A 14,995-nucleotide genomic window follows, 5' to 3' on the forward strand; every position below is an offset into this window, starting at 1 on the left:
GATATGCCAAGAAAGCCGGCACACATTTCTCCACAGCTAAAGCTGAAAAAATCACTAAACAAAAGAAAAAGGTCATCTTTGCTATCCATTGATAAGAGCACTATACCAAGCACTATTAAAACACCAAAGCAAAATATCGGAGAGCAAAAAGAACACCAAAGTATTTTACTAGATATTCTCCTACAATCTAGAGATCACATAGTGATTAGCCAACGAGTGCAGAAGGAGCCTGACGATGTCAAATTTAAAGTAGATTTGGAGAGAAAAGGCTATCCTGCTGTCTCTTCTACCCACTTCAATTACAGTGGGTTCAAAACCCCCCAAATTAGAACAGATATAGGACTTGAATCCCTTGTTGTACAAAGAGTAAAGGAAAGAGCTGTAGACATTGCCAAATGTTCAGTTTCAATTCCGCTGGAGAGAGAAGGATCAATGGAAATTGATAGTCCACTAGGATCAAAAAGACAGAATATATTTCTGAGAGAACTGGATGCTTCTCAACAGAAGACTTTCCAGGAACAAGAATCTGTGGAAGAAGAAGGTATTTCCATGACAAACTTGGAATTGAATGCCTGCCCTATTATGGAACCTCTTCATTTGGAAAACACAAGAAGGGTAGCTAAGGAAGGAGATGTGTACCTCAACAGAAAAAATATTTCTTACCTATTGAGAAGAGAAAGATTTAAAAAACCTGATATCTTACTAAGTTCCAAAGAACAGAAATTTCTTTGTACAAATCTAGAAGTCCAGCACAAAACGCCTGCAGTGCAAAAAGAACAGGTGAATTCAGAGTGTGTTTCTGAAAGTATTCTGGATTCTGTATCTTACCCCAATAGGAACACTCTTCATTTGAAACAGACAGTGAATACTATAAGAAAAGAAAATGTCAGTATCTCTGAAAGTTTCAATTACAGTCCAAAGGGAAAAGAACAATCAAAGTTAACTTCTATCCCATTAAAGTTCAATAGACAGAAAATGGATTTTTCAAAAAACTTGAAGATAAGGCAGCTAAATATTTGTAACCAGACTAAAGAAAGTATTCTGGAATCTGTTTCCTGTTGCATATTGCATCATATTATAAATCCAAAGAAAGAAGTCTCAGCAAAAGAAATAAAGAGTTCAAAAAGTTCAACGGTAGAAAAAGCATTGAACAAAGTAGGTATTCCAGTGGTTCGGCCGCCTTGTATTTTATTCAGAACAACACAAAAACAGGAGCACCTGTCAATTTCTTATGAGAACTGTCTGGAGCCTATGTCTTGCCCTCAGAATTATCGTAGTGTTCTGCAACATTTAATACCTCCAACAAAGGAAGCATTATCAGAAGTAGGTAATGTGTCAAGCACAACAAAAGGACTAGACTTGTTTGCTAAAGATCAACTAAGTTCTATCTATGACTATGGACTGCAATGGATTATGCCATTGGTTACTCCAAGGCAAATTAATAAACAAAACACAATGCTACCTTTAGAATCATATGGTGAAATTCTAAAATATCTGAATCCTTCATTTCCAAAAGGAAAGAGGTCATCAGATAAGACACAGATAATTGATTTGTTATCAAATGGCAGCTCACCCAAGCTAGGAGTTAGAAAGAAGATAGAATCACGTCAAGAAAATCAAAACGTGGAAATAATATGCCTGCCTGTACTATTTTCACATTCTCTTTCTTTGTGTGTGCCTGTTTTACATGAAAGTAAAAGCTGGAAGAACAGCATAAAAGGAGGAGTTATGAAAGGCATACTGTGCCGCGAAACAAGGTCTCTGAAGTTGAAGAAATCAGTTTTGTCCCATATACTCAATCCCACTGAGTATGGTACCCCAAACAACAGACCACAAAGGCAGTGGAACGTAACAGAGAAAATTACAAATAAAGAGACAACCAATAAGGTTATCTTAAGTAACGTGAAAAGGGCAAAACAGCATATGTTACAGGAAGCAAAGAAGGGCAGAATGGAAGCAGTCACTCTGAAAGGAATATTGGCTCCTAACATTATTGTAAAGGCAAAGAAATCATCGTTGTCACATATACTCAATAGAAATGAATTACCTTTGCTGTTGGACATTATAAAACAAGAGAGAAAGCTGCAAGAATGCAAAAGTAAATGGGGCATGAGACTGACAACCTCACGTGCTCCCTTATCATCTCCAACACATCCTAATGTGAGTTCAAGAATAAGTGTAGGAACAAGTACGTCAGGAATACTGAAGCGCTCCCTTCCACCACCAACGCTCCAGGCATTGTCAAATTTCAGAAAAATATCATTGGCAGAGTCAATTAATAGAGGTACTGTAAGCAATGTAAGAGAATGGAAACGTTTGCCACAGAAAAAGAAGGAGAGTAGAGAAGATATAGTAGATATGAAAGATATAATGGGTCTCATAGATATCATTTTGAAAGGAAAGAAGTCACCTTTTGCCCACTTACTGCATAGAAAGCAAACACAGAGGAACAATAAAAAACAAGAGCAAATGAAACAGGAAAATAAAAAAAATCTAAGTGCTTCCATTCTTTCTTCACCTCACTTGGAATGGGATTCCAGAATAAAAGACATATACGTGCGAGGAGTAACAAAATTCTGTCTTCCTTCATTAACACTCCGGGAATTGTCAGGCACAATGGAAAGATGTGAGGAACCAATTGATGATATTTTAAGCAGTATAAAAAAAGCAAAACGCATGCCACAGAATAACAGAATGGAAATAACCTCAGAAGAAATCATGCGTTCCAGAACAGCTCTGAAGGTAAGGCGGTCTTCAGTGTTACAGGAAATACAGTTGAACACCAAGGAAAAACAGAAGAAAATGCAGGCAGAGAAAGATAACCTCGTTGAGATTTGGAGCAAAGTCGCTTCCATTTCTTTTTTACCTTACTTTAAAGTGGGCACAGTAAAAGGAGAGGAAACCATGCTGATAAAAACTGGATCCTCTTTTTCAAAACCAAATTTCCAGATATTGTCACATAGAGAGAAAATAGGTTATGAAAAGTCTATTATGGGTAATATCTCAAATAGTGTGAAAAAAGCCCTAGAAGACATGATGCAAAAAGAAAAGGGAAAAGGAAAAATAGAAAAAGTTATACTTTTGAATAAAAACAAATCATCAGTTTTACAGGAAATTCATTTGGAAGTCAAAGAACTGGAGAAAAAGACACAGAACACTGAAAGTGAATCGGGTGTCCTTCTGTCCAATACTGGCATTGCCATACCTTCTCTTTCTCATTTAAAATTGGATACAAGGATAGAAAAAGCATATTATGTGACTGAAGTAACAGGATCCCCTCTTCCAGAACAATCACACCAGAAACCAGTGATAAATGTACACAGAAAGGGCATTGATAGCACAAGTGATGTACAAAAAGCAAAAGAATACATGACAGAAGCCAGAGCAAAGATATCAACCAGGAAAGCCGTAATGCATCCAAAAGATGGAGATTTGAAAGGAAAAGAGGTGCTTTCACGGGACCTACCTTCAAATGTTAGAGAGCCTGGGAAAGTAGACAGAGAAGACACAGAGCACAGGAGAGCAGACGGAGAAGGTAAAGAGCCTGGGAAAATGCATCAAGCAGGCAAAGAGCGTGAGAAAATGGATGCAGAAGGCAAGAAACAAGGGAAAGTGTCTGGACAAGCTGAAAATCGCTGGGAACCGGATCCAAAGGGGGCAGAGCAAGGGAGAGGGCTTAAACATGGTAATGAACGGGAAGACGGTCCATTTTTACATTTGTCTAAATTTTCTCAAAGTCACCATGAATTACACACAAGAATAGGAGAAGACATACAAGGGTTAACAAGATCCGCCACTTCACAACTATGGCACCAGGAATCCTTTGAGTTTGATGCAGCACACACAAAGTCAATTGGGGAGGATATCTCAAATGATGTAAAAACAGTAGAACAGTATGAGCCACAGGAAGGGGCAGATGGAGGAAAAATAGTAAATATGAACCATGAAATGCCACCTGAGGGCATGACGTCCAAGGCAGAGCAACTACCACTTTCACATATGCTCAGAATTGCTAGATGTGGTGGCTCGGAAACCAGAGATAGAGAGACAAGCATCAAAGAAAATGTGGGACCCGTACAGAAAAGAAAAAGCGAACTAGATGAAGTCCTGACAATACCTTCTCTACCTCATCATAAGCTAGACCTAAGTATGAAAGGAAAGAAAGAGAAGCAAGAGTCGCAGGAGAGGTCAGAGAGAGGAAAGATAATATGCAGGAATTATGAAATGCCACCTGCACATCACAGGGAATCTTCCAACATCGGGAAATTAAAATATACAGTGTCACCTTTGAAGGGTGTCTCAAGCAATTCAGAAAGAACAAACTACAAGACACAAGTAGAAGAAGATAAAGCAAATGTTTCTGAGGAAAGGTTAACATCCCCCAGGGACACGGTTGCGATGACCAAGAAATCATTCCTTCCCAGTACACTCAAAACAAAGGAACTACAAATGAGCATCAAAGAACAAGGGGGAAAAGGGCCAGCAGGCAGAGTGGGAAGAGTCGTAACTCTGAGGAAAACTGGTCTCTTCGCCACTTTTCGGACTCACTTTAAATTAGAAACAATAAAAGAAGAGGAAGAAGAACCAGAAATACTAAGCTATGGGCCACACCTTGCCCTCCAGGGATTACTGCTCTCAGGGCAAATGGCATCTACAAAGTCAGCTGATGGCTGTGTAAGCATAGGAAAATATCGACCAAAGAAAGAAGACAGAATACAAACAGTAGCTATGAAAGGCTTAACCCACCCCAGTGGTGCTGTTTTCAAGGAAAAGGTATCACTAATTTCACATGTATTCAGTTCCCCTGAGCCCAGTCCTCTGAGCAAAAGAAAGGAGCTGCAGTGGGACATTACAGAGGAAGTAGCACAGAAGCAGGACAGGGCAGGAGGTCCTAGTGTGGGTCCGACGGAGACTTACCTCTGCATGCCCTCTCCAACTCACCACAGATGCTTACCTTCACAACTACAGCTTCCTGTATCATCAGGTGCAGGGAGAATCAGATGTGCAGATTTAAAGGGAAGTCTTCGCGCACATAATGTACTATTAAAAGCAAATAAACATATGCCACATAAACAGGCAAAAGACAGATTGAAAATAAAAGACAGGGAGGGTAGATTACGCCCCAAAAGAATAAGTGTGAGAGCACAGACACCCCCATTTGCATATCTGGGCAATAGAAAGAAACTCCCATTGAATATTAAAGGTCAAAGGAAAGAAGTGTGGGAAGGCACAAGTGAACCCCAAATGGTTCCCAGGAGAGCTTCAGCTTCCTTGCCTCCTCTTCCACCCTGCTTGACATGCAACACTAGAAGGAATGAAAAGGAAGGTCCACTGGGAACATCACCATTCCATTTTCTACCACAAAAGATGAAGGATTCGTCAGATTCAGGCAAAAAAGCATATACTGAGTCATTGTGTAGTTGCATGTTAAGCAACAGAAAAGAACCAATCCAATCTACAACACAAGAAGAGGAGAAAGATAGATACAAAATAGATAGGGAAGGCAAAATGCTTCCTAAATGCATACGTCCTAAGGCAAAGAAGGTACTATTTTCAAATGTACTCAATACCAAAGATTTGAAGTGGAAAATTAAAGAACAAAGGAGAAAGATAAAAGAAGATAAAAATGAACGAGTGAGAAATCTGACAAACACTAAGACATCTGTTCTTTCTCCACCATACCGTACCTTTCATTCAACAGAAGGAGAGGACGGCGTGATAAGAATTATAAAAGAATCATCAGATGCAAGGAGATTATCATGTGTAAAAACAACTGGTGGAGAACGTTCAAATGATGTAAGAGAATTAACAGAAAAAATGCTACAGAAAGACAAGAAGGACAGAGAAAAAGTTCTTGTGGATATGAATAGTGTGGTAGATCCTAACAGGATATACTCAACGGCAAAGAAACCACCCATTTTACATACACATAATTTAAGTGACCTTCAGTTGAAAACAAGAGAGCAAGAGGAAAAGATCCAGAAAGTTAAAAGTAGGCCAGTGGTAATACTGACTAAGAGTTCCGCTAGATCTCCCCCACCTCACCTTGACATGAATGCCAAGGTCAAGGAAGAAACCATACCAGCATTAACCATATCAGATTCTGGAGGAGGAATATATATACAGCCAACTACTAGTGATCGTGATATTATCATCAGTCTAACAAAAGGAAAACTGCCACAAGACAAGGAAGAGGCTGGAGTGCAAATAGTAAACATCATAATGTTATCTAAACATCAAGAAAAGAAGGTTCAGGAATGTGAAGATGAACCAGGTGTGGTTCTGACCAAATCCCCCTCATTATCATCTCTGCCTCACCTCATATTGGACAAAGAAACAGATGATGCAATACTAAGATTTACAAGGTCTGTTTTGCAGAGATTGTCACATGCAGGCGAGACATCACACACGGAGTCATTTGGTGGTCACGCCACAAGCAATGTTAAAAAGGAAAAACAACATGTGCCTCAGAAAGAAGAGAAGAACAGAGAAAAAATAGTAGATAGGAGGGGCACAGATATAACTTTGAAGTCAAGGAAATCACCTCTTTCCTCTTTGCTCCATAGATCAGAATTGCATCTGGACATTAGAGGGCGAGAGCAAAAGGAACACGGAGGTGAACCACCAGGGAGGGTTCAAAGAAAAATCTGTGCCTTCAAACCTCCACTTGGCCCTAAACTGGATAAAAGTACACAAGTGGATGGAGAAAAGCTTGGAAGTGACGCATCTGCTCTACTTCCACAGATCCTTCCAGAATTATCAGGTGTGGAGAAAACAGCAAATACAGAGGCAAAGAGTGGTGACGTAAGAAAAAGAAAACCATGTATGTCACAGAATGAAGAAAAATGTGAAGTGAAAACAGTAGAAATGAGGATCTGGAAGCCTTACAAAGAGGCAAGGTTCCCACGAGTGTCACACATCATTAATAAAAAGGAATTTGTATTGAATATTGATAATCAAGAGGAGAAAGTACAAGGCAGAGGGGAAGTAGGTGGGGTTTTGGTGAGGACTTCTCTTTCTAAACCAGCATCACCTCCCCTCTGTCTGGATTCGGGGAACAAAATGGACAAAGACACACCAGGAATTACAGGATCCTCTTGTGCACAGCAAAATTTCCAGGTATCATCAGACACCCAGAAAATAGGAAATACAGACTCAGTTGCAGGTGATGGTAAAAACGTTGTTAAACAAACAGACCACCAAGTATCTCCAAAAGAGGGAGGGCAGCAGGGGGCCTCAGACTTCATGATCAGTGTCCAGCAAGGGAAGGAACCCTCCCGAGTCAAATCAGAAGGAGATCTGAATCAGCTGGGTTTAAATTTCCAGGGTGAGGATATTTATTTCAAGGGATTTGGTACCATCAGAAGTGGAAAAAGGCTGGAATGGCTCTTTCCTGGGCAAAAGTCTCAGCCAGAAAAATACAAAACAGAAACTTTTACTGTATGTCTTTCCTGTCCCACAATGGATGCACGTAAAATTGGAAGTTTAAAGAAAAACCCTGAAATAATGGATAGCTTAAACTATAAAATAAGTCCTAAGGTCTCAGTTTCACTGCCAGGGAAAACATCGAGAGAAATGCATGTCACACATGGCAGCCCTGTAAGTGTCAAAGACTTTTCTGTTTCAGAGAGATATGCCCACCAGCAAGAAACTTCATCAGAAGTATTTCCAGAATCTGAAGATTCATATCACTTTGCTAAGCCAGAGAAAGATGTACCAAGTAATGATCGAATACGCCAAGTGCTTTCCTCCAAAGGGTTAGCACTACAGACAAAGGGATCTCTGGAAAAAATAAATATCACGAAGTGTAATTCCTCTAAAAATAAGGACGCTCCAAATAGTGACACAAAAAAGCAAGTGGTGTCATGCTCTAAAAGTGGGCACAAGATAAGGATGAACTCTGTCCTTTCTCTTAGGTTTCCACCTCGAAATGGAAATCAGAAGACGTCATTGGAAACAGGTATAGGCAAGAACACTACAGCACGCCACAGCCTGCAGATACTACCTGGAATGCCCATGAATGTTATGGAGTCTGATGCTGCAGGCAGGAAAAGCCAACAGGCCCTGCTAGTTGCAGAACAAGAGGAATGTGTTCTCGACTCACTTCAGGAGTTCCTGTCCCCACCTTGCACTTTTCCACTTCAATCAGGAGATGTAGGGGCAAAAGATGAAACTGACACAAATACCAATATAAATTTGGAACAGAAAAAAATAAAAGTAGACAATAACAGTGCTGTGGATCAAGGAGAGGGAAAATTAAAAGTAGATACAAAGAGAGCTGCACATCTGGAAGAAGACAAAGTGGAAATACACAAGAACAACGCTGTCAGTCTGGAGAGGAAAGTCAGACCAGGCTCAAGGAGGGTGGCCCGCTGGTGCATCCCATCTCTAAAGGAAGAAGAATCTCAGATGAAGACTCAGGCAATCACTCCTTTAGAGAACCATCTAATAGAGCAAAACCATAAAAAGGAACCAGAAGCACCTAGTGCAAAACAAAATTGTTTTCAAAGGAATGTTCAGCATTCATTTTATTCCCCTACTGCTCTTTCTCCCAAATTCGAAGGCCGGAAAGGCGGATTAACGATAACGCATCTGAAAAGAGAATTGAACCCCAAATATTCAACTATGAAAATGCAAAATCACCCAATTGCACAGATTCTTAGCATTATAGGATGTGGCACTCCAAGCAATAGAAAGAAATTAGAGTATGATGTTAATGAATCAAAGAATATGGTTTCATCCAAAGATGCCTCCAGAATAGTTATCAGAAGCATTTCTATTTCCAAGATGAGTCCACCTCACCCTGAAGAAATGGTAAGATCTAAGACGAACCTAAGAAGAGAAAGCAGAATCTGTGTGTCTAAATTCCAAGAGAAATCACCAAACACTAATGAAATTGTTAAGAGGAGCACCTCGACAGGCATAAAAGGGGAACACAATTTTACAAAGACATTTTTACAAGATTCCCAGCTTTTTGTAGCAGATGGACAACAAATACAGAAGCTTCCTAATGTCAAATCAGAAGCAATGCTTAGAAGTGAAATAAATGAAAAAGTGTTAAATACACAAACAAAAGAAAAGGTTGTTCCAGGGCATGATGTCTCAAGGATCAGGAAGAAACCAGACTTGAATATGATCAAGCAAGAAGAAAAACTACCAAAACACATTCTGATATCCACAGAGTGTTCATCTATGTTGGAAGAGCCAAAGCTACACAAGCAAAGGGGTCCGACTGAACCTGTGTGGGATGTGACCACACGGAAGATTCAGCAACCAGAAGTTTTTCCAGGAACTGTGCCTGCATCACCTCAAGTTAAAAGGAGTGAAATCCACATAGCTGCAAGTGGTATCAGTGCCGAACGTCCATTTCCTACTTACGAAGCAATTAAAAATGTCTCTGAATCCCACAAAATAAATACGATCCAAGACAAAGTTTCTTCTGATAATCTAGAAGAAATACAAGCCTATAAATATGATGACTTGAAGTCACCAGCTTTTCCAGAAGGTCCAGATAAAATATCAACAGAAATATATCCCAAATTCCAACAATTTACTCCCCAGGACAAAAATAAGCTTACTAATGATTTGAAGTCAAAAGCGCTTGAACTAAGACTGAATATGATCCCAGAGACGGCAAAAAAATCAGTACGAAAGTCCAACTTTTATCTAAAACAGCCTATTTCAGAAGGTAAGAGTTGCAGGTTCAATCCAAGACATAAAAAAATGAGCTTTATGTCTCGAGCATGGATTGACACCATCATGCTTAACTCAAATCACAAATACCAACCACATTCACCCCCTGTCAGCTGTATGAAGACACTGAGGGGTGGTGGTTTGCGTGGCAGCATGGAGATCATTACCAAGTTCAAGGATATTAATAAGCAAGAAAGTGGAACATCTTCAATGTCTTCTGCTAGTGAGAAGCCATTGTCTCATACTTTCCAAAACTGCTTAGTAAAAGAAAAATCCAAACTTCTTATGCACTTTAGTATGAAAACATTGGAGATCCAAATGAAAACTTTTCCCAGAATTGTACAAGAATCTCACGCAACGACGCGGGCTCAGGACAGAACTAAAGCTTCATCCAACTGTATTCATCCTGCTATCAAAGTACCTAAACAAAAAAACAGAATTTTGTTAGTTTTTGAGGAAAAATCTCTTCATCAAATAGATCTTGATTTACAGTACAAATACCTTCGCTTTCTCCTGGGGCTTCCTGGTGGAAGTATGTTCCCGAAGCCAAGTGCACTTCCCAAACATATTCGTAAATTAAAAACAATCGCAATATGTAAAAAAGTAGAAGATAGTGGGGAAAGTTGTAGCTTTTCCATTGATACAGAACTGTTAGAACAACATATCTCTTTCAAAAAGCAGAGCCCTCATGAAAACTCATCATTCAGAAAATTCCTGGAGCCAACTACCAGGCGTGCTTCGGACCTTAAACTGCACATCCCAAGACAGAAAGATACTCCAGGTCTTTCACGCTTCAAATCCCATGTGACGCCAGAAAAAGATAAACGATATCATGTGTGGTTTCAAGAAACAAGTACATATCAGTCTTTTGATTTAAGGACTACTAGTTTGTCTGATTCAATCACAACTCAGATTTCTGAAGATTGTACTGACATTAGGACAGATGTTCAAAGTTCAGCTAACTTAGAGGAGTTTTCAGATCTTGACGTACGTGACAGTGAAGAATATGTGTTTTTAGACGCCAACTCTCATTTAAGTCAGGAATCCCAAAACATTCTGTTTGAATTACAGAAAGGCATTCCTTTGGAAAATCTTGACAAAATCAAAAAAGCCACAGCTGATTTGAAACCATTTTACAGTGAAGATTCAGATTCTTATCAGATCAGAGGCTGCAGAAAACATACCTTAATTGAGAGCCCATCTTATAAATCCCATAACAGCAGGAAATACAGATCATCTTCCAAAATGAAATCTCCTGACTGGTTGTGTCATAGTTCAATAAATACTGCAGAAATTCAGTCTCGGTCATCCACCGTATCATTCAGAGAAGAGAAACTTTCATGGACTACCAGGAGAAGAACCAGTTACTCTTTAGCTCCCTTAACTGAATCAAATATTAAACTACACCTTGAAAAAAGCCAAGGCAAGTCTCACAACCACTCAGAAAGCAAAGAAAGAAAGAAGGCCAGGTTTGATGTATTTATTAGGAAGAACAACATTCACTGGAACTATGATCACAGTTACACACACAGTGAAGAGAAATGCACAAGAAAGAAGAAAATATATGAGTCTGAAAAATCCTATTATTTCCAAAGCAAACACAAATCAGCATCAAAACTTCATTGTGAGGAAAGCAACTTTCATTCTAAAAGAAATCAAAACCAGCCATTTTTTTTTGCTTGCGTACCAGCAGATTCACTGGAGACAATACCCCAAACCATTCGCTGGACTATTCCCTCGAAAACCTTAAGGAAAAGAAACTTCAGAGTTCCCCTGGTGGCAAAGATATCAAATTCTTGGAATTTATGGGGTGCATCCAAAAAGTTGTTGGGGTCACTCTCAGGATCCTTTACTACAGTTCAAAACTGATACCACCGTATCTAGATTCCCCTGAAGTGGAAAGCTAATCACTGTATGGTATCCTGTGAAAATAAAATACTGTCAAAAGGTTTCCCCATAAAGTGTTTGCTAAGCTGATATATTTTTCTTTCTGTGGGAGATTTGTCCTATTGCTTTGAGAGGCTAGGATGAAAATGTGGGACATCGTGTTTGGTCTTCCTGGGCATGAGCTCTCCTTCAGTTTATGCTACCTTGTAATCCTCAGGGAAGTCCACAGACTTAGAAGCCCTCTTTCCTACACCAGTGTCTGAAGGGTGAGTGGGAGGAATTGCAATTGATCTAGCAGGGATCCTCAAACTTTTTAAACAGGGGGCCAGTTCACTGTCCCTCAGACCGTTGGAGGGCCGGACTATAGTTAAAAAAAAAAAAAAAAAACAAAACTATGAACAAATTCCTATGCACACTGCACATATCTTATTTTGAAGTAAAAAAAACAAAATGGGAACAAATACAATCACACCGCCCCATGCAGCCCGCGGGCCATAGTTTGAGGACCGCTGGGGGAGTCAGATCAGGGGCACAGAAACTAAAGGGGGAGAGTTTCAGGTGGCAGTAGGATGCAGCAATATCAAATCCCATTGGATTTGACAACCAGACTGAGTATCTTAATAGACTGAATTGTTTAATGGGCCTCTATGTATCGTTAACCAGACCCCAAACTTTCAGTCCATAACCAAACTGACTTCATCCATTCCCCCACTGTTATTATTTTAAAACAAATCCTAGATAGATCCTTTGGTCTGTAAATATTTTATTATCGACCTCTATAAGATGGGAACTAGTTTTTTACATAACCATAATACCATTATCATATCTAAAAGATAACAGTAATTTTTTTTTTTTTTTGAGACAGAATCTCATTATGTCGCCCTTGGTAGAGTGCGGCAATGACATCTTGGGCTCAAGCAATTCTCTTGCCTCAGCCACCCCAGTAGCTACAGGTGCACGCCACAACGCCCAGCTATTTTTTTGTCGCAGTTGCCATTGTTGTTTTAGCTGGCCTGGGCTAGGCTCAAACCTTCCAGGCTTGGTGTATGTGGCCAGCACAGTAACCACTGTGCTATGGGTACTGAGCCACAGTGATTTCCTAATATCATCAAATATTCAGTAGATGATTCCCACTGTGAATGTCATTTGTTTTTTGTGTGAATGTCATTTTTTAAATTGCTTTAATTGAGATATAAGGAGTCTTTTAAGTCCCTTTTCATTTATATGTTTCCTCTTCTATTGCTGTTTTCCCCCCACAGTTTTTCTAATTGAGGAAACTAAATTATTTGTTCTTTTGAGTTTCTCACAATCTATATTTTGCTGATAATGTCTCCATGGCAGGTAGAAATAATTTACATTTGGATTCTTAATAGTTCTTTAAAAGATCTTCAAGTAGAAGGCATGTGTTGCAGCATTTAAAATAAAATGTGTTGGCTCCACGTCCATAGCTCAGTGGTTAGGGAGCTGGCCACATAATAGCGGGGCTGGCGGGTTCGGACCCAGCCAGGGGCTGCTAAACAACAACTATAGCAAAAAGAAAATAGCCGGGCATTGTGATGTTGTACTGTACAAACACAAAAATTCTGGTGAACTTTATGTCATATAATCCCTACCAAAAAAGGGAGTGTATTGAGCATATTCTGGTCAGAAGAGAATTTCCTTTTTGACCAGATGTTGTAGGGAAGGATTTATCATCTTATAATTTTGCACACCTGATGAACAGAAGCTCTTTCCATAGGCCAGTTTCCTACACTGCCCGCTTCAGACCTCATTTCTCCTCAAAGACACAGACTCTGGGGGAGCTAAGAGGCCCGTGTTTCTTGGTGTTAAACACAATTTATAACAGATGGTGATAAGGTAGACACTTGATATTTAGGCTTGAGTTTTAAAGTGATGAGAGATCTTGGTGGGTTGGGTGGCGTGGGGCAGATAGCGTGTTGGTCATAGCTATTTCTCAGCAAGATTTAGACTTAGGTCTGAAAATCTGTTTGCCTCCTTTTTTTTTTGTATGCACTGCTTTTGTCAAAAGGGTCTGAGAATTTCCTACTTCTATTTCACACAGCTACACCCCCCAAACAGCTTGACCTATTACTTCAAAGAAGTAGAGAAGGCAACGGAATTCATTTTAATGTCAGAGGCACCCAAACCTCCTCAGTTATTGGTGCGCTTAGTGTCTGTAATTTTCCATTGGACCTCTAGGCCAAAGTAAATAACAATTGTTTCCTAAGGAGCGTAGGTGTAAATAACTTATTACTATCTATATTTTAACAACTTAGTAGTTGTTTAAAAATACACATGTGTGTTATTATGGGGCACATTACGGGGAACAATGTAAAATGAATTTTTTTACTCTTAATTTTACTCTGTTTTTTAAAAAGTTTGGAAGCCTCTATACTAAAAAAACTGTCATTCCTGAGGTCAGGAACCACGTTGCCATCACCCATCACCTGGAGATAGACGATCACAATCAATATTACGGTGTGTGCCCATTTTATTTCTGTGTGCCTATTTATACACACACCCCCAAAAGTGTCACCATGCTGTTATTTCATTCAACATTAGGTCTATTTTTATATCAAAAATAAAAAACAATACACACAAATTGAAAAACAAAAGTATTGTTAACCACAGTTACTTAGTGGATGTTGGTGCCTGTCACACACCTCCTCCCACTTTGCCATCAGAGTGGGAACCACGCGTGATTCTTGTGCAGTGACTGCTTTTATTTCAGCAATGGCTGAGAACTCAGTTTGACACGGAGATTGTGGAGTGGAAAGGAAGGTGGCACCCTGTCAGAACACCCGTCAACTACCTCGAGCTGGTAGTTCCTGCAGTGTCCAGCAGATGCCGCCACATTTCCCTCACATTTCAAAAATCCTCCACGTTGCCACCAGGCACATGTTTGGAATTGCTGCCTGGAACAGGCTGCAGTGCTTTGCTTTCCGTGGTTTGTTCAAGAGGAGGTCTTTGGGAACAATTGGGCAGCTGTGGGTGTTATGAGTGGGGAGGGGTGTAATTGAAAGTAGTAAGAGACTAAAGCCGGATTTGTTGCTTTCTGCCCCAGGTAATCCTATATGCAGACAGCCCCTGTAACTGGAATAATTTTACATTTGTGACAATAAAATTCTGGTGGGCTGTAGTACATACATTACCATAGTCTGTTCACTCCACAACTCTTAGCTTAGCTATTTTGTGCCTTCACATGGCTCCTCAAACTTTGAACGCCTTCTACCCTACCTCTGGAGCACATGGCCTTGCTTTGCACTTCACCTAGGAGGGACGAGACCACACAGACTCTCTTCACCACTCCTCCACCTACGTATTTCCCGCCTCACCTCTTACCACAATGACTATCCCTGTGGCTTTCTCAGGATGGCTCCATTTGTGCCTACATCCTGCCCTTCCACATTGCCTC

At 40.0% G+C, this 14,995-nt stretch overlaps 1 protein-coding gene across 1 annotated transcript in view; it reads left to right on the forward strand.

Moving 5' to 3' along the window:
• Positions 1–11,562, forward strand: part of CCDC168 (coiled-coil domain containing 168) — a 28,638-nt gene extending 17,076 nt beyond the window's left edge. The window contains exon 9 of the mRNA XM_053563305.1: positions 295–11,562. Within this exon, the coding sequence (XP_053419280.1) occupies positions 295–11,562 (11,268 nt within the window). The remainder of the gene's footprint in view (positions 1–294) is intronic.
• The last annotated feature ends 3,433 nt before the right edge of the window (positions 11,563–14,995 follow it).

This window comes from Nycticebus coucang, chromosome 15 (genome assembly GCF_027406575.1).
Source record: "Nycticebus coucang isolate mNycCou1 chromosome 15, mNycCou1.pri, whole genome shotgun sequence".
Lineage (NCBI taxonomy): Eukaryota > Metazoa > Chordata > Mammalia > Primates > Lorisidae > Nycticebus > Nycticebus coucang.